Source organism: Rhincodon typus, chromosome 10 (assembly GCF_021869965.1).
Source record: "Rhincodon typus isolate 14 chromosome 10, sRhiTyp1.1, whole genome shotgun sequence".
In the NCBI taxonomy this organism is placed as follows: domain Eukaryota; kingdom Metazoa; phylum Chordata; class Chondrichthyes; order Orectolobiformes; family Rhincodontidae; genus Rhincodon; species Rhincodon typus.
The window spans coordinates 25,580,260-25,607,847 of record NC_063341.1 but is presented as its reverse complement, the minus strand read 5'-3'; the positions used below and the strand labels follow the sequence as shown (position 1 = coordinate 25,607,847).

Below are 27,588 nucleotides of genomic sequence, written 5' to 3'. Positions count from 1 at the left end.
TTCCGTGCTAGGAGAAACAGAAAGAAAATAACACCTTGAATCTATTTTAAAACGTTTAAAGGCTCAGAAAATGGCCTATGAAGGTTGCAGTGACATCAAAGGAATTTGAAGTAGAGAATTCTGAAACTGGTTTCTTGACATGCAAAGATTGAGTGCAAGTATTTAGCACAGAAATGATGGCCATGTGCTTGGATGAATTAGAGAAAGGAGGAGCAGCTGAATGCAAGCAAAAATGCAATTTCACCTGCCAACGTTTGATCTCAGCCTCAAATTGGATGTAGGGTTAAAGGCAGAGCTAAATAAATGTGCCTGTTCTTTTTTTTTTGAAACAATCAAGAGACAAAACTGGGAAAACGGATTACACTGTGCAATATCAAAGCATATGGATGCAGCAGGAGCCAAAAGATGATAACTCAAATATTGCAATATACACCAGAATGGCAGGTAAAGTCAATTGCTTGACTAGGAAACTGATGTCTTCAGTCAGAGGGGGCCAAATATCCAAATTACAAGCATACGTATGTGGAGGGGAAGGGAAGGAGGAAAGCCAGCAACATCTTAACTAGGTTGTGACTAAGAGCATGTTGGAGTATTTACCGTGTAGATGTTTTCTCCTGCTCCTCCTGTTCCTGTTTCTCAGCAAGTTCACGAATGGCCACCAGCAGCTGCTGATTCTGTAGTTGCAACTCCTCAACATTACGATACGTTACAAGGTGCTGTGTAATGACTTCCGAGGAACTGCTTATATCAGCAGAACTAACTTCATCCTCACGCAGAATATGGTTTCCACGTGCATCCTCCAGTTCCATCAAAAGAACTCTATTCTGAACCACAAACAAATGGGCTTAACTTGTGCATTCCAAGTCAGATACAAAGCAGTTGATGTAAGCCATGTGCTGTGTCAGATGTGTTTCAGTGAGCATACAGCAACAAGAGAAATACATGCAAACACGAGAGAAAATGACAAATGCACTGTTGCAGATGCACAATAGCAAAACAAATTGTGTAGTCACAAATTTAAACTTTTTCCTCCAAAAGATTTCTGTGCAGAGCATGATGGATGCATAATTTTATGTAATGTGGCACATATTAATTGATCTTATCTGTTACCAATGTGACAGACTGAGGAAATGAAACTCAAATCCTTGCCGCGTATCAACCTCGTTTGGATATGCCACTCCCTCGTCACCATTTCAACAGCAGTCTGGGAAAACGGCTATGATCCTTGATCAGAAAAAGCATAGAACATATGAAAGCAAAACATGCAACCTTTAGTTACCAACCTGTTGAGAGAGGTCTGACACTTGCATCTTTAATCTCTGGTTCTCCCTGGTGAGCAGTGAAGAATGTTTATTCGCTTCATCAGTGCCTTTTTGCAAACGCCGAATTTCCTACAGAGGAAAGTAAGTTTTACCAGTATGTTGAATCCCAATGTATTGGCATTTCTCAAGAAGCTGAGCAAGTCATCAGTTTATTTTTAAGTTTAAGTTTTAAGTTTATTTTTCAAGTTCAAATCTTTTGCAGTAAATTGTGAAATGCACTTCTAAAAATATAACCAGTCCAAGATTATCACGATTAAAGGGACATTACAGAATCTTCTGTCAACTCTTAACATGGATGCAGATACACAGTCAAGATCTAGGTGTGCAGCACAAGATACTTTTTGTTTTATTAGTCAAATATTTGTTTGCTTTTAGCTTTTGATTCAATACTAGAGAAAAAGTTTGAAGTTGTTCTTATTGTGTCTAATTTATTTAAGGTACATTACTGACTTGCATAACAACTTCACCAATCCCATAAACAACCTTCCAAGTTGATTACTCCATCAGGTTACCACAAAACACAATATAGTCAGCTTTTGTTGTCACAGTAGATTTTAAATAATTAGATTGCTAAGAAAAATGAATAAACATCTACATATATTTTATCTTGCATACTGTCTGCCAGCACAATTACTTCACTTGCTATCATTATTTTGATACTACAGCTTTAGGTGGTGCAGTTTCCCATATTTTGCACTTGGAGGTCAAAGTCCAGTGATTGCCAAGAGCTCTGATTATTAACAACACTGGGAGAATGGAAGCAGCTTCAAGTCTGCTCCACCATTCAAGATCACAGCAAGTTGTCTACCCCAATGCCATTTTCCTATATGGGAATTATATGACTTAATGTCATTTGTTTCTAGAAATGCATCAATCTCTACATTGATTTCCAAAAAGTATTTAATAAGATACCACACAAAGCTACTTAAGATACTGCCCCAACACCATGGATTGTATTTTAGCATTCAGACAGGCGATTGGTTAACTGAAAGAAGTCAAAAGTTGCGATAAAAGGAGGCATTTTCAGGATGGCAACCTGTAATTTGTGGAGTGCCATAGGGATCAGTGCTGGGGCCAAAAATTATTTTCAATATATATTGTTGACTTAAATGAGGAAAGTGAATGTCCTGTCACCAGGTTTACACATGACAAAAACAGATGGATAGGCAAGTAGTGAAGATGACAAAATTTACTGAGGGGTATAGACAAGTTAAGGTGAGTGGGCAGAAACTTGGAAGATGAAATACAATGTGGAAAAATGTGAGGTCATGCACTTTGCCAGGAAGAATAGAGGAGCTGAATATTATTTAAAGGAAAAAGACTACAAAGAGTTACTGTACAGAGGGATCTGGGGGACCTCATGCATGAATCATAAAACATTAGCACCCAAGTTTGGCAGATAACAGGGAAGGCACGGCTGACATTTCTTTCAAAAGAGAATGGAGTATAAAAATAGGAAAGTCTTACTGAATCTGCAACAAGGAACTGGTCAGAACACACTAGGAATACTGAGAACCAGATTTTGTCTCCTCAACTAAGCAAAGAGGCAGTACAGACAGGTTTCACTAGGCACACCCCAAGTATGGAGGAATTTCCAAGGGAAGAGGACTCGATAGGGAACCTGCAGCAACTTATGTCAGAGTAGATAGGAGTTGCATGTGGGGATCCTACACAACCTCATCACAACACCCTTTAAAAAAGTATTGCCCAGGAAAATAGAATTTTCCACTGGAAACTTTCTATGCTGCTTGGAACCCTCCAAAAGACTATTTAAATTGGTGATATGAATATTCCGATGAAGTAGCATTAGCCAGGGAAGGCCAGAGAAGGCCAGACTATTAAATACAATCCAACTCCCAAGAACTGTTCAACAGACACCCGTACCTACTTCACACCCACAGCTCAAATGCACGCTGCCTTCTATCATAAAACAAATGCAAGAGTGGCAATCTGCAGGAGAATACCACTCCTCCAGAAATGCAGCCCATTTTTTTCCTCTGGCATAATCTCAGAGTAAGAGAAGACAGATGAGAAGGAATTTCTTCTTAGAGGGAAACGGATCTGTGCATTATATACTCCAGAGAGCTACTGAGGCAGAGATGGGCACCTTATTAGTTAATTAAAAGAGAATTGAGGATTATGGGGATATGGCAGAAAAATGGAGTGAGGGATCAGATTACTAATGATCTGGTTGAATGGCAGAGCTGACTTGATAGGGTGAATGTCCTCCTTGCATACCTGTCTTATGGTGTTGAACATAATTAATGACAGAACCTCCAAAACCGATATCAGAATTCCATGTATTCACTACAGTGAATGAAGAAATTCTTCAACACCTTAGCTTTCAGGTTAGTCCGAGACTTGGTTGCAGGCCCCAACCCCAAAAGGAAGTGAAAACAAAAGAAAGCTAAATCACAACTTAAAACTGAAATTACCTTCATGGCATCTTCTAGTTTAGCCGAGAGATGTGCTACAGCCTTCTGCACCCGCTCATATTCTTCCCGCTGACGCTTCAAAAGTGGAGCCTTCATCTCCACTTCTTTCACAATTTCAGCCAAATATTTGTTCACTCTCTTGTTTTCCTGTTTTGCCAGTAGCAATTGGTCTTGGGCTTCTACATATCCGTTGTATAACTATGCAGAGTAAAAAAAAAAGTTAGTGTAAAGGATATGATCATGAGTGTGCTTACTTGGCTTCAGCTTTGATTGCAACCACAAATTGCCTGGCACTGCAACAATGAAAGAGGACCTTCAAATAGACCTCAAGAAAAGCACATGTCTGCATCAGTTATTTAATGCTTTGTAACAAACATGACTTGACTGACACTAGCATCATACCTCTGTAAGTTTCATTCCCGGCTTTACAATCTTAGCAACAGCTGCTGCAGTGGGTGACATAGCTGCCAGTTCCTCTTCTGAAAGGGTGGCTGCTCCTACAGTGGAAATTACAAGCAGTTAGATAATACAGCAAACAAAACATGTTGTTATGGAACCATCATTCAGAATCAAACTAAATATCTGCACCTTTACGTTTCGTAGCTGACAGGAGATGATTAGCATTTTCCAATTCTTTTTCAAGTTTGTTGATCTTTTCATTCAGCTCAGCAACTACTCTGGTCTTGGAGGCATCGACCTCAACCAGTCGATCTTCAGTTATTTTATGGGCTACAACAAATAATTCCAAAAGATACTTAGTTTTATACCTAATTTACAACAAGAAAAATGATTGCTTGATGTAGCAGTTTAACCTTCATTTGCTTGTTTCAGTAGACTATGAAGCTCCTCAACTGCTCTGGTCAGTTCAGTTGCCTTCACTTCAGCATCATCTGCAGAACCCTGCAATTCACCGAAAAGATTGTATTCATATATTAGATACATTTTATGTATTTCAGCATTTACATACAGATAGTCACTGTTTTTCAAAGAGATAAGATCACACTGTAATCAATGAATCGCTTAAGATTGGTAGGGGAAAAATTATTATCAACTTTAGGTCATGAGCATCGTTAATAATACATGCACTACTATTACCCTTTTCCAACAATTCTATTTGGTAAATGTGTCATGTCCAGTAATGGGCAAAACTGGTCTTCTGTTGTGAAAATGATGAAGTAAGGGTACAGCAGACAGCTATGTATAGAAGAAAGGGTCACTGGACCCGAAATGTTAACTCTACTTTCTCTCCACAGAGTGTCAGATCTGCCAATTTTTTCCAGCAATTTCTGTTTCTGATATCGGCATCCGCAGCTCTTTGTTTTTTTCTTACTGTGCGAGGACTTACTGCATTTTCTAGGAGAGCAAAGTTACTGACTGTCGCTGCAAGTTTTGATTACATTGCTTTTGTGCTCAAGTAGAGGGGGAAGCATATAGACAGGCCAGCATCAGGAAATGTGTATAATTAATTTGCAGTCAACAACAGGTTATTGGTTGGTTTGTGGAGTTGCGACCAGTTGTGAATACAGGTGGTCATCAGCCTTACAACTCAGGTGATACTTCTGGATAGCTGAATAGCTTGTGGGTGCTAATGATAGTGAAACAAGCATTTAGGTGGCGAAAGGGCAGATGGTGCATCTTTTTTCTTTCCAGTAAAATACCTAAAGTCTGAATAAAGTCAGTTTATCTTCCCTTGCCAGTTGCTGCAAGCTGAAGTTTACCAGTAATTAACTTATCCAATTGCCTGTGCATCCTGTTAAGTGAAAAGAACCTGGATAAGAGAATGAAGATTGGAAAAACTTGCCAACACGGATTATCCCAGTAAACCTTGTTAGCTGGAGTCACTCAAATGCCTCTCCACTTTTCTGCCCCCTCCACCTATAGTAATGTTTTAACTATGCACATGAAGAGGGCTGTGGGTGTGGGGCATGTAAGTGCATTTAAAAGGGGATTAGAGTTTTAACTAGGAGTTATGTTGGCAGTTCATAGAGATTCTAACCAGAGGTAGCTAACTATTCATTTGTAAGGCCTAATTGTTAAGTCCAGAAACAGACCATATTTACTGTTAGCCCAAGTTTATTCGATAGACAATGCTTAAAGTTGAACTTCTGTAATGGGTCACAATGGGAGGACTTGATTTTCAGCATACTACCTTAGTGGCCATGATCTCAGGGAATGGTGGTGCAAACTCAAAGAGCTGGATGGCTTGCTGCTGCTCTTACATCTTATGGTGTGGGGTGTATAAGATAATTTAAAAAAAATAAACTCAGTTAAAAACTAGCATGCAATAGTTATGTCACTGTTCAGTTACTTCACTAAGCGACTCACTGGCCTCAACTTGGCTCAAAAATTATGCCAAAGAAAAACCGTACAGGGCTTTGACTCCAATGAAACTAAAAACATCGTTGGTCAGTTGGACATGCACAATTCCAACTGACAAATTACTGTTTGTGATTCCGCATTCTTCCACAGGTTGCTCAGTTAAAGTCTTGCAGATTGATCATCTTGCTTTTCAAAGAAAATTACTGCTTAAGCCACAGATGTAATTGATGTACCAAGTTTAATTACTGAACTCCCTTAGACTCTGTTTAACATCAGTGTCGGTAAAACACAGGTCTGACAGTCATGAGAAGTGCTACATTAACGCAAAACAGGTACAGACTTGCTTGAACTAAATCAAATTAGCACATTGTGCACAATTCACCGTCAATACAAAGCCAAATAAACACTTGCACAACAATGAATGCCACAGGCAGTAGCCGAGACCAAATCAAAGGCACGTCTTTGTAATGCGTAAGCAGACAAAGCAGGGCACACTTTCATAGCAAATTTCAACTTTCGGCAATGTTGAAATTTTAAGTAATGTAATGATACTGCCCATATCCTAGATATGTTGACTAATATCTCAGTTGAATGGAATGTATTCAACGTAGATACTTAAATATGCTCAATTATAGTCAAAGGCAAAAAATTTGATCAACGGGAACTGGAAAAGCGCAGGGATGCACAACTTTGTTTTAATTTGAAGTTTTCAAATTCAGCATAAAAGTCAACATAATTTAGTGAAGAATTTGACTGTGCACTCACTTGCTATACTAAAGAGGCAAAAATGGTAACAGACAGATAAAATTAAATATTTGTGAAAAGATGTGACAGGCTGATTCCTATTAATGTTTCAACTGTATTTGATAATGCCACAAAGAAATATTGAACCACCAAATAATCCTTTAGCAAAATAACTCATCTTCCCAGCTTAAAATCCTCCCTATGAAACATCTCAGAATGCTATTTTATGTCAGTCACTGTGTAAATGAAAGTTGTACAATGCAGCTATTTTAACTATATTAGCTTCCAAAGCATTCAAAGTTTATATTAAAAATGCATCATAAGCTGTACACAAACAGAAAGTTTACCTTGTACAAGTTTGACAACTTCACATGAGCATTCAGTTCATTTCGAAACCTCTCCTCCATGGTTGCCGACTGCTCCTTAGACTAGGAAAAGAAAGCATACAAGTTTTTTTGGAATATTCACATACAAAATGATCATTTCAAAAATGAACTGAAGAACTCTACTGTAGGGTTCCGTTATTTTCAATAATCAATCATTTTGGTCTCATTGAATTGTTACTATTTCTTCATTTACGGGATGTAGGCGTCATTGGCTGGCCAGCATTTGTTGCCCATTCCTGAATGCCCTAGAGGTGGTGGTAGTGAGCTGCCTTCTGGAACCGCTGCAGTCCTCCTGCTGTGGGTTGACCACAATGCCATTAGGGAGGGAATTCCAGGATTTTGACCCAAAGATAGTGAAGGAAAGGTGATATATTTCCAACTCAGGATGAATGGGTGGCTTGGAGGGAACTTGAAGGTGGTGATGTTCCATATATCTGCTGCCATTGTCCTTCTAGATGGAAGTGGTTGTGGGTTTGGAAGGTGCTGTCTAAGGATCTTTGGTGAATTTCTGCAGTGCCTCTTGTAGATCGTACACACTGCTGCTAATGGGCTTCGGTGGTGGACGGAGTGGATGTAGTGCCAATCAAGTAGGCTGGATGTGGTCCTCGAGTGAGGAATTGCGTTTTTTCTTTTTATTCATTCACAGGGTGATGGCATCGTTGCTGGGCCATCATTAATTACCCAGACAGCAGTTTAAAAGTCAACCAGATTGCTGTGGATCTGCAGTCACATGTAGAACAGACCAGGTTCCGATGGCAGTTTCCTTCCCGAAAGGATATCAGTGAAACAGGTGGGGTTTTTCAGAGATTTGCTAACGGTTTCATGGTCATCATTAGACTCTTAATTCCAGATTTTTTTAAAAAATTGAATTCAAATTCCACTATCTGCCATGTTTGGGATTTGAACTGTGGACCCCAGAACATTACCTGGGTCTCTGGATTAACAGGCCAGCAATAATACCAGTAGACCACTGCCTCTCCTAATTAAGGAAGTGTTGCTTAATTGAAGTTAGTTGTTAAACAGTTTCTTTAAAAGAGAAAAAAATCCACATGACCAAGGTCAAGAGTAAAATTTTGGCTCCGGATTTTTCAGCTGTTATCGCTGAAGCTAATGTAAACTTGGACTAATACATGCAAGAATGCTTAGAGGTCAAATTAGCTGTCTTTGAATACTCAAAGACAGCTATCTTTAGAGATAACAAAGTATACCAGATGACAAGGTGCATTGGCTAATACAGTCATTTTGAGCTTAAATTTATTTTAGGCATTGATCATTATTGACAAGGCAAACTTAGCTTTTGTAATTAAGGATATTATTAGGTTTTGAAGAATATGCCAATGCATCTTCTGGGATGACGCAATAACCCGGAGATGACATTTTCTATGCAGATTCATAAGTTGTACATTAGATTGTTAATTAATTAAGGTGACAACAGTCAACTTAGAGAGACTAGCTGTTATAAAAGGGATGGTCAAATGATTGGCATGTTAAAGAATAATAGCACAAAGATGACCATTAAAGAATTTAAAAGCAACCATAGACAACCTAGGCAATTCAAGAGTGACCGTGAACTGCCCATCATGAAGGAAATAAGAATAATTCAGGGTGCCTTTGACCACCGAGGGGGTAGTGGATACATTTGAGCCATTAAAACTGAGTGTATGTGTGATACTCCCTCTACACAAAGTGGGGTAGGAGTTGGATTAGGGAAGGGAAAGAGAAAGAGAAAATAATAAATGATGAAGACAGAAAAACTTCAAATCAGCAAAACAGAACGATAAGCCTGTGTTCAGTCACTGTCAAAAACTGACTTACCAACATGGATAGGCCTAAAACCACTTGTTCTTAATTATTTGTTTTTTGCACTGATCTTCATAACTTGAATTCTCTCCCACTTGTGCAAACGTGTTTATACTTCAAAATGGGTATTGTAACAGTGTGAATGTAAATTCATTCTCTAAATGTCTAATTATAAATGCACATCTTATAATAAGTTTAAATTAAACCCTCAATTCTCATTAAGCTTTACAAATACCATCACAGACCAATTACAAGGCAATTCAAATTTCATTTATGCTCCATAAGTTTAAGTTGATCTTTGTTGCTATTAAGTTCCACAACTACTGTCGTGGATTGTCTACAATGCTTCGTGCTTAAAACATGAAAACTAAAATTTTACATAAATTGGCAGACAAGCTTGCCCAAGAAACCTGATGTATTATATAGCTGTTACTTCAATTCTTGAAATTTTTTTGGAATAGGCAAGATGATCAATAACAGAAAATAGCTAATAAACTTGAGCAACATCGCCAGTTTTGAAATACTAGACCTTATTGTAGAATTGAGAATAAACTAACCTCTTTCAATTTACTCATTAATTCTTCAATCTGCTTCTCAAAATTTTCCTTAGCCACTTTCAAAGTCTGGATCTGCTCTTCCATACTGCACATCTGCAAAAGGCAATTAGAATCAACACTCAAAAGTGGAATAAAGCCAAGTCCTGCCCCAGCGTCAAGTATTGCTCTAAATAAATACAAAAATTTAGGTGCTATGTTTGCCTTAAGTCAGATGGGATCAAGCCTCATCCTAAATTAAGTACAATCTAGAGCATGTACTTGGTCAGTTATTTTTTTAAAATGTTTTAAACTGAGAACCCTTCAGTCAATTCTGATGCACACAAGATTCCATGACATTTATCAGCGAAGAATGGAGACAACATTGTCAATAAACATTGATCCCCCATCAACACCGAAAAAACTGGAATGGCCAATTTGTGGAATCTTGATGTATCCAAGGTGTCCCCCATTTGGCATAGATTACTGTCCATCTATTTACAAAAGCACGCTTTAGGAAGTCCCCCGCAAACAAGACAATGAATAAATTATGCAAAACCCAAGGTATACTTTACCTCATCTTTTTTGTTCTCTAGAGTGCATCTAAGTTCAAGAATTTCATTGCTCTTTTCACGACGAAGCTCAAGTAGCTCATCAGTCTTGGTTTTTAATTCTGCATTCAACCAACTATTCTGGTTCATCAATAACTCCTTTTCCTGTTCAAGGCGTTTTTCACGATACTGCAAGGAAACCATAGTTTTATAACTACATATTTGGAATATCTGTTAGGAATACATTGCCATATGATTGCTGATGTGCATAGAGAAGACAGATTTTCTGATAAAACAATAACATTAAAAAACAAATTCGGAGCAAGCGTGGCCATCTGGCCGTCAAGCCTGCTCAACCATTCAATAAGATCATGATTGATTCAACTGTTGTCTCAAATCCAGATTCCCACCTACATTCAATTCTCAACCAATGTCAAGCTACATCTGCCTTTAAATGCTACAATGCTTTAATATTTTGGATTATGTGACTGACTGCAAACAACCAAATATGGTATCCTGGCCATGAAAGAATGTTTGTACATCAAGCCCAACTGGACATACAAGTACAGATGTACTTCAGACTAAATCTAACATTTTGTACTAATAGTTAGCTTGTACAAGCTTGGATTTCTTCCAAGCTATGAATGTTTATTATGCATTAGTGAGTCACAAAATATTTGATCTACTTTCAGCCAAACAACCAGCTTGATGATATTTCATGTGCACAACTGTTTTCCATGATCAGCTCAATGTCTCCTGATAACTGAAATACCATACAAACATGAAGCTTGAAACTATCAAAGAATACTCTATTTTAGTTCCAATTTACTGACAATTCTAGAATCTATTTCAAATCTGCAATTCAATGCAGCGCTCACTGGGATAACCCAATAGAACTCTATTTCCACTTCTTAACAACCTTCTGAATATTTATTTCCACACTGCCCCATCTTTAGAGATGGGCAGAACAAGAAAAGTCGCCAGACTCTTGTGATGCAGTATCAGTGACCCTATCTTGAGGCAGAAGATTCAGATTCAAGTCTCATCTGCTCTTAAGGTGCGTCATAACATGTCCCAACAGATTTGTTAAAAATTTTCAGAACAAGGAGGTCAATGTTGCTTCAGAAGATGCTGAAAGATTGACAGCCCAGCTACAAAGAATACCTACTTTCGCTTGCCAGAAAAATACCAGACACTCTGCAGCATTGTTAACTCTTATTTATCCTGGATACAAAAATCAGCCCTGATCACAGTAATCCACCTAATTGTCATGGACACCAACCACAATCTACATGTTCCTCACTCTAACCAAAAATTTAGGCTATGCTATTTTGGCCTTAATAGTATCAGGACCTCAGCATTCAACACACAATTGTACCTGATAATATGCTTCAACTTGTTTCCCCACCACCCTCACATGCTCCCCATACTCCTCCTTCTGAGAGATTGAGATTTTCAATCAGAAATGCAGACTACCCACTGAGCATCCATAATCCTCTCAGTTAGCTCTGAAATGATAAATGATTAGTTCCTTATCCCAAGAATAGTTCTAGATTACACAGCTAGTGGGGCTGTTTCCGGTCTCTCTACCCTGTCAAGCTAGTATGTTATTTTCATCAATGAAAGCACTTTTAAAATTGAGACCGTTGAACTCAGGTTATGATAAGACAACTCACTCAAACCAGGAATTAATCCAAGGAGACCTTCACTGCACTAACAAGGCAAGCATCTTTCCTTAAATATGGAGACCAAACTTTGTATAATTACAGCATGACTTGCTTTTTATCTACACCCATCCACCCGTGCCATTCAATTTCTTTGCAAAGGCCAAAATGTCATTTGCCTTCCTAATTGTAATCCTAATCCCAATTCTATTTTATGCCTACATGCTTGTAGGAGTACTCAAAATATTTCTGAAGAACACTGGAAATCTTTAGAAGTGTCAAAAAACTTGTCACTTTTCTATTCACATGACTGAAGTGAATCATCTCACTTCCGCACGCTATACTACACTGGTCATCTTGTTTCTAATTTACTTAACCTGGTCACATCTCTGCAGCCTGTGCCTTCTTGAAGGCTTATATTCTCATTTAACAATGCATCATGTGCAAATTTAGATACACTAATCTCCATCTTCATGATGAGTTGAGGCCTGAAAATTAATGTTTTTTTTTTAACCAACCCACAATCCACAGCCCCCAACTTTGAACATGCAATTCTTTTTTCCTGACTAATGCTCTATTCTTGCTAATTATGATTACTCCTAATCTGGCATATCAACTTTGAGTATGGCAGTTTTTTGGACACCTGTTCTGAAATCAATGTACATTCTTCATCTATCTCAAAACTAAATTTGTCAGTCACTACTTTTGTTTTTGTAAAACTATCTGATCATACTTCAATTAAGTACATTGCTGAAACTTGCTTCAAGATCTCATTTTATTTCCTTGGTGATGGATGGCAGGCTTCCAATTTCTCTCTCCTTCCTTTCTTGAAGACCAATGTTACAGTTGCAAAACTTCTGATTAACTGTGATGGCTCAACAATCGAAGGAATTTTGGATAATCAGAAACAACATATCCACTATCGCTGCAGCTACCATTTGGATGCAGACTAATGGATAGAGATTAGAGAAACTGAAGTATGGCAATGGCACGAATTACAGTAAGCTCCTTTTGTAGTACTTCAAGTACTCTGCTTCTGTAATTCACACAACATTTAGCCAAAGTTTCTACTAATCCCTCACTGCATCAAGTAATTTATACGATTCCTGCACTGAAGGAGAATTTGCTGAAGGAAATTTGCTTTCACGGATTTGTAAATTGCTAATGTTCCACACAGTCAGCCCAACCTGGAATGCAATTCTGACTGCTGATCCAGTTTAGTTAGAATACAGTGACAAAGTCAAGCAAGGCAATGAAAAAAAAACTATGATTTTCTATTTTAGGCCATTTCTAAAAATCCATGCGCCACTGAATTTCAAGAATTTAAATTTGAAGACAGAATGAATGTTTCAACCTATAGTGACTGACAGATTAAGCAATTCTACACAGGCACTCACCTTAATAGAGACTTCCGATACCTGAAGTTCATCAAGTTTTAACTGAAGATCTATCTTTGCTGAATTCGCTTCTACAAGTTTATCATTTAGACATTTCAAATCCTCTGCAAAGACAAATATTTAAATCTACAGGTCAAAGGATTTCTCCACCCACTCCCCAAAGCATTTTGCAAGAGCATGCATATCTCCGACCAAGTCCTGTCTTCCTTCATTTCAAGTGGAATGACAACACACTGGACTTTTTCCCCCAGTCAATATATAGGAAACGAGAGAAGCAGGCCTATAGGTAGACAAGAATATTTAAACCTGATCCACTTCTTTAGAGTCAAGCTTGCATTAACTAACAGTGATAAACTAAAACAGTTGTTTGGAAAATACTTTAATGATTAAAAAAAATTTTGACATTGGATCATCAACATTTGAAATTACATGTGCATTAAAGGCTCAATAGATCTTTCCCAACATGTTAGCAAATCTGTCAAAAAGGTGAAGCAAACTTCAAATCAACTTATTAATACATACCATTCAAGTGTTCCACTTCCTGTGACCGACGCTCAAGTGTTCTCACCAGTTCTCGTTTTTCGTTATCCAACTCATCCTTTGTGCGAGAAAGTTGGCTCTGTTTTACAATTTTAAAACATCAAGTTAACTTTCCATTTTCCGTTTAGCTTTTCCAAATCTGACCTCCTGGGGGTTACCATTGACCAAAAATTGCAATGGATCAAACATATGAATACTGTGGCCACAGGAGGTGGTCAGAGGCTGGGAATTCTATGGTGATTAAGTCAACTTCTTGACAAGTCTGTCCGCCAGCTACAATGCACAAATCAGGAGCGTGATAGGATACTCTCCACACTGATCCAAATGACCACGGATCCAACACCATCCAGGAAGAAAAACCAACCATCTGCTTAGATTTGCTGTCCCTCCACCACAAATGCAACATATACCCTTTACAAAACACACTGTACCAACTCCCCAAACTCCAACAGCATAAGCCTGCAACCTCAATACTACAGAACAAGGGCAGCAAACATTTGGAAACACCATCTGCAAGCTCCCCTCCAAACCCCATTCTGATTTGGAACCAAAACCCAGTTGCTATATTAGACTGGATCAAGATCCTGGTGCTCCATATTAACACTGCAGACTTATCTGTATCAAAATGGACTGCAGAAGTTTAAGAAGGTGGGTCACCTTCTTAAAGTGGTAGGAAGTAACAACATCCCATGAATAAAAATAAAAACATGAACGTAAAGTATTATCATTTACTGAAATTAGGTAGTCACGTCCCAGCAATCCATTTATGTCTGGAACCCCCCACCGCCGTTTTACTACAGACGGTAGATGGATGTTCTCGCATTTCAAGTTTTCATATCTTTCCAGACCTTGATTCTTTCAAAGGTTCATTCCTTTACCAATGTGTTTCCTTACTCAATTCTTGCACTGGACTACTTATATTTATTGTACATCCCTCATTGTATTTGAATCTTTTGCAACCTCTTATGGATCCTGCAGCAGTTCAGAAAGAACACATCCCTTCGGTACAACTGATTCACATCAGAATATTATTGTTGCCAGTGTCCCATAAAATACACAAACATTTACAGCACAGGAGCTGGCCATTCAGTCCATCATGTCTACAAAGATCACACCATGCTAACCTCACTACTCAAGTGAATACAAAAATACTGCTTAAATGCTACGAGATTTCCGACTCGACCCACACGTTCACGGAGGAAGTTCTAAAATCCCACCACTTGCTGAACAAAAACATTGGTCATCAATTCTCTCTCCACGCTCTACTTCTTACCTTAAATATATGCCCCTGGGTTAGTGATCCCCCTTTACTAACGGAAAAAGTGCTTTCCTATCCGTGCAAATCATCTTACACATCAGTATCAGAACCTCTTCCAACCCCTCACACACAACAGCTCAAGCAGAGTCTTTACAAGTTTCCTCTGTAGCATCTCTAGTGTGTCATATAACGGCCCTTAACATCTTTAAATAACACCTTGATTGAGTTATGGGGGTCTAGTTGTTTGGAAACAATCTTCTTGTTAGCTTCAGTTTGTAGTTAAATGGGAGTACGGGTAAAGTAAAAGCAGTTCCCTAGTGGGCTCCACCACAAGCTGCTCCAAAACGCCATCTCAGACATTCCACAAACTCCTGTTCTTGCAATCCACTATCACCCTGATTTTCCCAGTCCACCTGCATATCGAAATTCCCCATGATCACTAACTTTGCCTTTCTTAAACATCTTTTCTATCTTCTGGTCTATCCTGTGCCCCATATCCTGACTACGGTTTGGAGGCCAGTACATAACTCCCATTATGGTTTTTTACCTTTCCTCAATTGTACCCACAGATTCTAAATTGTTTCTGGCTATTGACTTAATTTCATTTCTTACTAATTAAGCAACTCCAACACCTCTACCCACTTGCTTTTCTTTCCAATAGGATGCATATCCTTGGATATTTTGCTCCCAGTCCGGATTTCCTTGCAGCCACGTTTCTGTGACACCCACCACATCATACCTGCCAGTTTCAATGTTCGCCTCAAGCTTGTTTAACCTTATTTAGTGTACTGCATGCATTCACATACAACACTGTTAGTCCTGTGTTTACCGTCCTTCTTCTCACTAAGCACACTGGATAAAGGGATGGCAAAGTTTGATTCCTAACCCTTTTCGAACACTATCCTATTTTGTGTTCTGGAGACTTTAATAACCCCTCCTGAGTTCTGCTTTCTTTTCACTTTCTTCATACTTTTCCAAGCAGTTGAATCCACCCCAACAGATGTTAACCTGGTTTGTCTCCCATTGGTCATTTACCACTTTACCAATTTTCGTATCATACAGAAGCTGCTTGATTATACCCCCTCTACATTTACAACCAATCATTAATAGCACCACAAACACTAACAATCTGCACTGGAAACAGGCTTCCAATCTCAAACAACCCTCTATCATTACCCTCTGCTTCCAATCCAATTTTGGATCAACAATGCCATTGTTAATTTGATGCCATGTTCTCTTCCTTTCTTGAGCAATCTGCTTTGAGGAACCTGATCAAAAGCCTTGCTAAATTCCGTGTAAACCATATCAAATGCACTACCCTCATCAACATGGAGTTACTTTCTCAAAACATCTGATCAAATTTATCAAACACAACCTTGCTTTAACAAATCCTTGACTAATCTACGTAACTTCAACTGCAGATATATTCTGTCCTTCAGAATTCTTAAAAATTTCCCAAACACAGGTTAGACTGACTGGCCTAAATGGATTTCCTCAGTACCCAGTCCTCCTCTTCTGTCTTGCAGTCAGCTTTTCCATCTCTGCCTGCACTCGCGTAAGCTGCAGGTGTGACAGTGTCCTGAAAAGTGCTATCCATGAACCTGTCAGCCTTGTTAATGCACCACAGTGCCCAACCCTGCCACTCAACGTCCAAAACATACAGCTTTGAATTGCTCCAGGCAGGCGCATCTCCTGCACAAGTGTCCATCCAATTGCCACGAGGATCTAGGATTTCCCACATAGTACAGGATGTGCAAAGCATGAGCGTGAGTTCCCAAACAAATCTCAGCTAAAGAAATTATGAGCTATTGGTTTTACTTTACACTTACTCCTGTTTAACTAAAAACTGGAATCTAGAACCTCATAACACCATCAAGGTGTTAATCAAAGGTGTTAAGGACAAAACACGCTTTCTTTTCAGCAGTTAACTTTACTGATGATAGCCTACATACCCCTTTTCAGCAAACTGATGATCTTTGTCTGAATGACACTTGTAACACCCCTTGGGGTAATCTTGGGGCACATTCCCCATTTACCATCTAACATTAAATCTCTAGCTTTTAACTATGCACTTCAATTATGTAGCTTTGACAGATGAGACAATGCCACTGGCCCTGTATAGAGTTTAAATGGAGTAGGGGAATCACTTGACAGGTGAGGTCGGTCATAGATGGGTCTCCCATTTCTCCTTGGAACACCATTCCTCCTTCCTCACAGGCATTTCATCATACAAGAGAAGCAGGAATTGTTTCCAATGATGTTTCGTGTACTGTATTGATCTTTTTGCTCAAGTAGCCAGTAATATTTCTATTGTTTCGGAATTGTTTCTGCTGATTCCTTGAGAAATTCCCATCCCAGAATTACTAGTTAGGAGCAGAAGCAGGCTATTGGACTCTTCAGCCTGTTCCATCATTCAACAAGATAGTGGCTGATTTGTTGGTGTTAATTTCCAAAATGTCATCTAACATAACATCCAGTACCGTTTCATCCCGTTGCCAAGAACATTTCTTAGACAAACTACATCTCAAGCCATTTTCTTGCACAGCATACACAGAGGAAATGCCCTGCCTTACAGTGTGGAGCCAAACTTCTTCATGGTTTCCAAAAGGCAAGTGAATAATTATCTGAAGAGAAAACAAATGTGTAGAACTACCAGGAAAAATAAAGCGAGTGGGACCAGATGACTTACTGTTTACACTGACATGACAGGCCAAATGGTTCTTCTATAGTCTATACCCATTGTATTCAGTAATAATTGAACATACATGCAAGTCATTTCTAAAACACAAGCCCTTTGTTCTTCCTCCAATATATTCTCTATTCAAGGCAGTGACTAAATGGTAGAACATGGTTCCTGTAACTATTGATACCTGAACTGTGAAGTATACGCTAATAGTGCGAACATTACAGGCAATTAGTCTATGAGTCTAGAAAATTGAAGCCACTGGGAGTAGATTTCATCTGAACTACAGCTGTTGAACTCGAGGTTAACACAACTACCCACAATATCTTGCATTCAAATTGAGGCCCATTAATGTGGAACAGGTGTAGATTTTATACTAAGTATATCTGGATCAACATCCCAGTGACTTTTTTTTCTGAACGTGATGTTCAAACTCTGGAATAGTCCAAGTCCAAGTCCAAGTCCAAGTCCAAGTCCAATATTACTAGAAACACTTGTTTTATCTAATTCCAATGAGTGTTTTTTTTAAAAAATGCATAATTACAAGCTCAACAGCAAACTTGACAGAGTGAAGCACAACAGAAGGCGTATAATACACAAATTCCCATTGCTTTCTATTATACAAGGTCTTTTTAAAAAAGTTAATTGCAGTTCAATTTGTCAAGCCCACTTGGAATTTTATTAGTACTAAAACATATGTGGTAGTGAAGGAATTAAATTGATCTTTTGAAACACACGCGGAAAATTCCACATTCATTTCCACTAAAGAAATTATTCCAAATTTATTGACAAATCAATTCACCTATTTGAATAAGACATTAATCAGGCCATCTGCACTTGCTGAATTATAATCACAAAAAAAAGTCAAACAGGCGAATTTGGGAAGAGGAGAGATTGTGCATACACATCACATACCTCCACACTGATTAGATTTTCTTTAGCTGTTCCTAGTTCCTCATTTTGTGCCTTAATTACCTTCAATTGCTCATCTACAAAAAAAATGGAAAAAAAATTGCAAACATCAACCAGTCCTGAAATAATCGAATAACCATCTTCAGCAACTTTTAAACTTTAATGAAGCAAATACAATTACATAATACTTCGCTTTTCTGAAAGCTTTTTCTTTTAAAACTAGCCTTTACCATACCCAGTGTCACAAACTTCCCTCAAATAATTTAGAAACAAAAGTGGTCATTTTTCAAATTTAATATAGATGTTCATACTTACTAAGTGCAGAAAGTTCCTCACGCAGCCTTTGACATTCTTGCATCTCAGATACTAACTTTTCTTGCCCCTGGGTCAGTCGTTTTTCCACTTCAAAATACTGTTGCTCTGAAATATTAGACAAAAGTAACTTTTATTCTTTGCAACTGTCACAGCCCACAGTCACTGATTATATATTCTATGACACTGATGATATATTAGATGACTAGGTAGTACGAGTGATTTGGTGAGATGCAATAAATGCTGCATTTTTCCAGTGCACAACACCAATTAAGTACCAAATTCTAGGCAAGAAAAAAAAAAACAATTTCTAAGCAAATCCAAGCAATTAAGCACAACAAAATCACTTCCCAAAACGTAATCAAACAAATCCAGGTTCCAAGCTGGGAATAATGAAGAGGATCTATTAAAAGTCACCTTAATTAAGTGAATGGAAATTCAAGTGGAATAGCAAGCATGATAACGTTATGCAAACTAAGTAGAATCCAACAGCAGCCATTACTTCCACTTTTCAAGTTAATTTCCAGGACATGGGTATCACTGGGAAAGGTAGTAGTTATTTTCAAATTACTGGAAATGGTAGAGGGCTTCCTGAATGGTTGACAGTGGTTTGATACATCAGAACCACCCAGATCACACAAAAGGACTACTAACACCCAACATTAGTATGGCACCAGAATCACATAGGCCTGTTTGGGTAGAGCTGTCTTTGCCTAAGATGGACATGAACCAGAGAGGAGTGTACAACACTTGAACAGCTTCATGGCCACTTTGAGCAATATCAGTTTTACATTCAGATTACTTTTACCAATTTAAATTTAAATTCTCAAAATCATAAGTTCTATGTTACTGCATATATTCTGCATTCGTTCAGAAACAATTATTATGCTGCTATATTCATTATACAGCAGCATAGCAGATCTCCTTTTCAACTAAAGCGTTTGACAACCAATAATTCCAAGATTAGAAGGTAGCATGCGTGTGGATCCACGCGTATGTCCACACCGAGTCACTAGGGATTTCAAACTTAGCAACACTTATTTTTAGTGTCCTCAGGACACTACGAAATGTTACATAAGCAATCAATTATTTAAAACTATTACAAAAGTCATAATAGTTTTAAAAAGCAGGCCATCATTAAAAAAAAATTACACCAAACATCTGATTGATGGATTTATTGTCACATGCAATGAAATAGTGAAAAGCTTTGCTTACAAGCAGTACAGGCAGATCACAACAAGCAAAGGATATACAGATCAAAAAGACTTAGAGGCATACATGTTACATTATTTGAGGCTAAAATCCATTCAACAATCCGATAATGGCCAGAAAGAAGCTGTTCCTGAACCTGCTTGTGTGTGTGCGCGCGTTTTATGTTTTTGTATCTTCTGCCTGATGGAAGAGGTTGTAGGGGGTCATCACCAGGGTGCGATGGGTCTTGGATAATGCTGGCTGCTTTTCCACAGCAGCAAGCTATGTAAGTAGAGTCCGTGGATGGAAGGTTGGCTTCCGTGATGCTCTCAGCTGTGCACACAACCTTCTGTCGTTTTTTTACAGTCCTAGGTACAGCAGTTGCCAGTCTGCACCATTGAATGCATGCTGTCCAGGTGCATCAGTAGAAGTTGGTGAGGGATGTTCTAGACATGCCAAGTTTCCTGAGCCGCCCAAGGAAGAGGCATTGTTGTGTCTTCTTGACTGCCACATTTACATGGGAGTCCAGGTAAGGTTGCTGGTTATCATCATTCCGAAAAACTCAATGCTCTTCACACTCTCAACCTCCATTGCGTTATGTAGATACGGGCGATGTTCTCCTTTCTTTCTGCAGTCAATGATCAGTTCTTTAGTTTTGCCGATGTTGAGAGACAGGCTGTTTTCACTGCACCACGTCACCAAGCCCTCTTTCCCTTCTGTATCTTGACTTGTCATTGTTAGATATCCATCCCACTACACCGGCGTCATCAGTGAACTTGTCAATGGCATTTGTTCAAAATTTGGCAACACAGTTGCAGATGTACAGGGAGTACAGTAGGGGGCTGAGGACACTTTTTTTTGGGGACGGGTTGCCTCCAGTGTTCAGACTTATTGTGGAGGTGGTGCAGTTGACGATTGCAGCCCATGAATCAGAAAGCTCGGGATTACGTTGCAGAGGGCAGAGCCAAGACCACAGTCAAGCAGTTTTGAGATTAGTCTGAAGGGGATAATGGTGTTGAAGACAGAGCTGTAGTCAACAAGCAGGAGTCTGATGCAGACATCTTTGTTGTCCAGATGTTTCCGGGATGAGTGCAGGACTAGGATATGGCATTGTCTGTGGACCTGTCATTTTCATAGAATCTCTACAGTGTGGAAACAGGCCCTTCAGCCCAACAAGTCCATACCGACCCTGAGAGCATCCCACCCAGACCCGTCCCCCTATAACCTACCAAAATCTACACATCCCTCGACACTATGGGGAATTTTTCGTGGCCAATCCACCTAGTCTGCACATTTTTGGACTATGGGAGGAAACCGGAGCACCCAGAGGAAACCCACGCAGACACAGGGTGCAAACTCCACACAGACAGACATAGTCGCCTGATGGTGGAATTGAACCTGGTTCCCTGGCGTTGTGAGGCAACAGTGCTAACCACTGAGCCACCGTGCCACCCCGAAATGTTATGTCAGTAGGCAAACTGTAGGGGATCGAGGCAGGTTGGGAGATTGGAGCTGATGTGGGCCATGCCCAGCCTCTCGAAGCACTTCATGGTTACTGAAGTCAGAGCTATTGGGCAGTAGTCATTAAGGCACACTGCTTGTGTTTTCTTGAGTACGGGGATGATGGTGGTCTTCTTGAAGTAGGTGGGGACTTCAGCTTGAATGAGGGAGAGGTTGAAGAGGTCGGTGAATACCTCTGTCAGTTGCTCCGCACAGGATCTGAGTGTTCGGCCGGGGGCACTGTCCAGCCCATCGCTTTCCTTGGCTAACTCCCAGGAAGACTGATCTGACTTCTGAAGCAGTGACCGAGGGAACAGGTGCATCCAAGGCTGTCAGGGCAGGCACTGCCACACTGGTGGTATTCTGCTCAAACTGAGCATAAAAAGTATTGAGCGCATCAGGGAGGGATGTGTCTTTGTCCACTAACTTACCCGGTTTCATTTTGTATCCCGTAATGTCATTTAGGCCATCGACGGCTGAGTCTGTTCGGTAGGTCTGGGCCTCTAACTTGATCTGGTACTGTCTCTTGGCTTGCCCAATGGCTTTGCGGAGGTCATATCTGGATTTTCTGTATTGGTCCGGATCACCCGACTTGAAAGCTGCCCGTCTGGTCTTCAGTAGGGAGTGAGATTCCTGGTTCATCCAAGGTTACGGTTGAGGAACGCTCAGATTGACATCTTTGGTACACAGTCCTCCACGTGCTGCAAATGAAGTCCGTGACGGTGGTGGCATACTCGTCTACGTTTTCTATTGAACACTTGAACATGGTCCAGTTTTGGTAGCGCACATCCAGGAATTGACACTGGCCAGATAGTACTTCTCATTGTTCAAAAAATGAGAGGTTGGATTCATGCTATGATCACTTGCGCAGGGAAATAATTTACTTTTAAATGTATTAAAAATGTTTTGATCATAACAAAGTAGCACTACCTCACTCACTTGTTGTGATGTAGCAGTGTTAATTATGTGGTCACATCCCGAGTGGTTGAATCTGTACGCATCTGACTCAGGTCAGCTTAGTACTTTTCATATTCTCATGTAAATTAAAATAACTGCAAAACTGAATCAGATCAAAATTTTTGCATGTGGACAAAAATGTCATATTGCACTGGTTAAAATGGCAACAACTCAAAAGTACTCTTAATAAACCCAACACCTACACCATGAGCAACCAGTTTAAACGAGCCAAGCTTTCTACTTAAGAGAAGTGTTTATATTCTCTAGTATAACACAGAGAAAACAATGCTTCATCTGTTTAATACATGATTTCATCTGATTATGAAATAGATACACATACCCATTCCAACTTAACAAGCCCATTGACAAACTCCATCCAGTAAAATATCATTAATGCTCCGAAACTGTGTGGAATGAATTAAGGAAACTACAAATTACAATGCCTGACTCTCTGTAAATTAGAAGAAAATTCTTTGAGATGGTACTTGTAGCCTTTCCTATGTACACACATTGGCCAACTAAACTACACAGTCCATTAAATTTCATTCAACACGGCAGCATAGGAGGTTGAAGGGTGACCTTTTAGAGTTTTATAAAATCATGAGGCGCATAGATAAGGTGAATAGTAAAGGTCTTTTCCCTAGCCTAGGGTAATTGAAAACTAGGGGGCATATTTTTAGGGTGAGAGGAGAAAAGATTTTAAAAAGGACACGAGGGGCAACTTTTTTTGCAGCGTAGTTAATGTGTGGAATGAACTGCCAGACGAAGTTGCAATGTTTAAAAGACATTTGGATAATACACAAATAGGAAAGATTTGGAGAGATATGGGTCAAACACAAGCAGGTGGGACTAGTTTAGTTTGAGAACATGGTCAGCTTCCATGCTGTATGACTATGATTCCAGCACACCCAAAATCAACTTCTGTGAGTTAACTTCAACATCAGAAACCAGACAAGCATCTCATACTCAACTTCTGAATCAAGATCCTTTTTATGTTTTACAGGCCCAGGAAGTGCAAAAACATTTGACCAAACACATTCAGTTTTACAACTCAAGCGAACTTTGAAATTCACCCCATAAGCATTTCACAGCCTCCAACTCAAAACACAAAAGACCAGCTCTTTCGTGCACTCTTCCTACATCAGTCAACATTCAACTGGCACAGTACAAACAACTGTCCGCTTCTCAATTCACTTAATTCAGGCAATAATGGTCTCTTTTTGGTTTTGGATACCCTCTAAAACTATTTGTGTAGATGCCATACTTTTAATAACCCATGACAAAGATAAAAATAGACAATGACATACAAGAGTTTACGGGGAGTACTCAAGAGTGCCATTGCTGAATGTGATTGCAGGAATAACACAAAATGAGACAAAGTAATTTAAGAATTTTTTTAAAATGGCGTGGGGTAAGTTAAGTTATGGGAGATTGTATGGAACAACATCATTGAAAGATCTGTAAAAAAGTGAAAGAAAATTTGGATTAGGGGCCTAATGAAGATCACCCATAACAAGGCAACATTTCACAGACAAGTGGAGCCATTCTTGGTAGAAATGATAGGTCGAATGCGATTGCCTGGAAAACTTAGCAGGTCTAGCAGTATCTGAAGAGAAATCAGAGTTAACTGTTCTGGGGAAGGGTCACTCCACCCATAACGTTAACTCTGATTTCTCTCCACCAATACTGCCGGACCTGCTCAGGTCTTCCAGCAATTTCAGTGTTTCAGCATCTGGAGTTTTTTTTGGTTTTTATTAAATAATACGATTCATATAAAACTGGAACCTTAAAAGACACAGAAGTTCCTTTGACGCTTTACATTGGTTTCAAAACTTCCAGTTTGCAGGTTCCAGCCACGTCCTCTTTACCATGGACAGGACATGCAACCCTTCTTGCTGGAGCAGGGACCTGAACCGTCCACACCCACCACCACCTTCCTCCCCTTGGCCGAGCTCGTCCTCAGCCTCAACAACTTCTCTTTCAACTCCTCTCACTTTCTTCAGGTCAGAGGGGTGGCCATGGGCCCCTTCATGGGACCTAGTTTTGCCTGTCTCTTCGTGAAGCAAGTGGAACATCCCTTGTTCTAGTCCTATTCTGACCCCCACAACTCTTTCTCTAATATAATCAATGGTATCATCAGTTCTGCTTCCCTCCCTTGTCGGGAATCGGAAAAATTCATTGATTACGCTTCCAATTTCCACCCTGCCCTCACTTTCACCTGGTCTATCTCTGACTCCTCCCTTCCTCGACATCTGTTTCCATTTCTGGGGATAGACTGGTCACTAATATCCTCTATAAACCCATGGCTTCCACAGCTACCTGGACTATACATCCTCGCACCCTGCTTCCTGTAAAGACTCCCTCCCATTCTCTCAGTCTCCATCGTATATGTTCAGATCAGGCGAACTTCGACAAGGGAGCCTCCGAAATGTCCACCTTCTTCCTCAAGCCAGGATTCCCCAGCACTGCTGTTGACAGGCCCCTCAATTGGGTCCAACCCATCTCCCACACTTCCGTCCTCACCCCTTCTCTTTCCTCCCGCAACAGCAATAGGGCTTCCCTTGTCCTTACACACCAGCCCACCAGCATCCACATCCAAAAGATCAAATGCCATTTCCACCACCTCCAGACATATATTCCACTCCCTCCCCTTGTCCGGCTTTCGCAGGGACTTTTCCCTCTGCGACACCCTAGTCCACTCTTCCTTCACCCAGAACACCACCCCCCCCACCCCGCCACAGCCCCATGCACCTTCCCCTGCAATCGGTGAAGGTTCAACACTTGCCTATTTACCTGTTACCTCCCTAGTATCCAAGGACCCAAACATACCTTCCAGGTGAAGCAACACTTTCACCTGTACTTCCCAGAATCTAGTCTACTGCATTCACAGCTCACGTGTGGTCTCCTCTACACTGGAGAAACAAAGTGTAGACAGGGTGACTGCTTCCCATGTTCTGCTTGCAAAAATGACCTTGAGCTACTTGTTGCCTGCCACTTTACCACACCAAGGTGCAGAGCTGGATGAACACAGCAGGCTAAGCAGCATCATAGGAGCAGAAAGGCTGACGTTTCAGGCCTAGACCCTTCATCAGAAAGGGTCTAGGCCCGAAACGTCAGCCCTTCTGCTCAGCCTGCTGTGTTCATCCAGCTCTGCACCTTGTTGTCTCGGATTCTCCGGCATCTGCAGTTCCTACTATCTCTGATTCAACTTTACCACACCACCCTGTTCCCAGGCCAACATCTGTGTCTCTGGCTTGCTGCAGTCTTCCAGTGAAGCTCAACGCAAGCTGGAAGTACAACACCACATTTTCCACTTGGGGACCCTGCAGCCCTCCAGACTCTATTCTGACTTCAATAATTTTAGGGCCTAACTCTCCCATGTTCTAGCCCCCTACTCCACACACCAGGCCTTGTTATCACATAGCCTGCCATTACACACTACCTATTGTTAGTCACTAACAGTCTCCATTAACAACTACTCACCCTCCTAGCCAGATCGTTATCACCTCCTTTGTCTATCCAAGTGCTTTTCTCTCTCTCTTTAGGCGCTACCCTCTCGTTTACTCCCTACCCCCATCCCCCTCCCTATTTTCTGCATATAAACCGACCTTTTCCCAGGTACCATCAGTTCTGATGAAGGGTCACCAGACCCGAAACGTTAACTTTGATGTCTTCTTCATAGATGCTGCCAGACCTACTGAGCTTTTCCAGCGACTTCTGTTTTTGTTCCCGATTTACAGCATCCGCAGTTCTTTCGCTTTTTTTACGGAAGTTTCACCGTTGGCCAAACGAAACAAACATACTCCATACAAGATAATGTCGCGGTGAGGCCTATCTCTTTCTAGCTCCTTGCCAAACAGAAGTTTCCACCCAGTATACTTACCGCTGTCAATTTTGAAACGCTCATATTTGGCTTTCAGGTTAGTTATATCCGCATCTTTATCGGCGATCAGCTTCTCGAGTTTGGCCACGGTAATTTTGGGGAGTTTGGCAAGCTCACTACGATCGAACAACTGCTGCAATACAGCCGCCGCCATATTACCGTCTGCGCCAACAACCACCTCTCATCCGCAAACCTAACAAGCTGCTTGTGTGACGTAAAAGTATGTCAAGCTGCGCGCTACCCTCTGGGAGATATAGTCCCATACTGTCCTACTTCCCCCGGGTTTCTCGAGAAAGAAAACTACAAAAACCAGTAGGCACGGTGGTGTCTTTGTAATGCTTACTTTCCCTTCTCACCTTCCTGTTACATTTAAGAGATAAGGAGCGCGGGAAAACCCTAAAGAGCTAAGTATGTACTGGGGTTAGCAGAAATAGAGCAGTAATTCCGGGAGTTTTTTTTTTGTTGTTGTTGGCGCTCGCACTGCAATATTAAATTGTATTTTGAATGACCCATAGTTCTGGAGGATGTGTTGCCTATCTAAAAACAGGATAATGGATATCTCAATCTTGGTGAGGAAGCACATGGAAAGAAGTTTGAAGAAAAGTGATGCTGGACTTAATGTTAACCTGTTTCTCTACAGATACTCGGTTTGGGGCTTATTTCAGAATTCTTGGACTACGAGAGTGACATTCGTAATGTGGCTAGACAGAATAATCACTTTGTCTGTAAATTCTTCCAATATATTTGATTGCAGGCACGTGGAGAAGGAGAGATTCGCGGTCAGGTATTCTGTATAATGCAATGGCAAAATGCTGCAGAATTCCGTGACAGACCACTTTTGATGCTGAGGAAGGGTCACCAGACCCGAAACGTTAACTCTGTTTTCTCCACAGATGCTGCCAGACCTGCTGAGCTTTTCCAGTAACTTTGTTTTTGTTCCTGATTTACAGCATCCGCAGTTCTTTTGGTTTTCACTTTTTTGTGTGTGTGGACGTGAACCAATCCAATGGAGGTCTGAACGTTTTCTTGGAAAATGAGTATGGAAGGAAAGATAAATTGACAAGCTTGATTGATTTATTATAAACTGGTTGTTCAAGTGGCTATTAACTTACTTGGGATTTTGCAGCCAGTGCTGCCCAATCCTGAATTGCATCCAAAAGTGGATATTTTATTAGAGATAACAAGGTGTAGAGCCGGATGA

At 40.2% G+C, this 27,588-nt stretch overlaps 1 protein-coding gene across 1 annotated transcript in view; it reads right to left on the bottom strand.

Moving 5' to 3' along the window:
* Positions 1 to 26,596, bottom strand: part of tprb (translocated promoter region b, nuclear basket protein) — an 85,364-nt gene extending 58,768 nt beyond the window's left edge. The window contains exons 1-14 of the mRNA XM_048602105.1: positions 26,388 to 26,596; positions 18,860 to 18,964; positions 18,548 to 18,621; positions 13,674 to 13,770; positions 13,152 to 13,255; positions 10,115 to 10,279; positions 9,564 to 9,656; positions 7,168 to 7,248; positions 4,570 to 4,657; positions 4,346 to 4,486; positions 4,160 to 4,254; positions 3,758 to 3,955; positions 1,284 to 1,391; positions 598 to 824 (exon numbers count right to left, since the gene is read on the bottom strand). Of these exons, the coding sequence (XP_048458062.1) occupies positions 598 to 824; positions 1,284 to 1,391; positions 3,758 to 3,955; positions 4,160 to 4,254; positions 4,346 to 4,486; positions 4,570 to 4,657; positions 7,168 to 7,248; positions 9,564 to 9,656; positions 10,115 to 10,279; positions 13,152 to 13,255; positions 13,674 to 13,770; positions 18,548 to 18,621; positions 18,860 to 18,964; positions 26,388 to 26,541 (1,730 nt within the window). The 5' untranslated portion in view covers positions 26,542 to 26,596. The remainder of the gene's footprint in view (positions 1 to 597; positions 825 to 1,283; positions 1,392 to 3,757; positions 3,956 to 4,159; positions 4,255 to 4,345; positions 4,487 to 4,569; positions 4,658 to 7,167; positions 7,249 to 9,563; positions 9,657 to 10,114; positions 10,280 to 13,151; positions 13,256 to 13,673; positions 13,771 to 18,547; positions 18,622 to 18,859; positions 18,965 to 26,387) is intronic.
* Between the last annotated feature and the right edge of the window lie 992 nt (positions 26,597 to 27,588).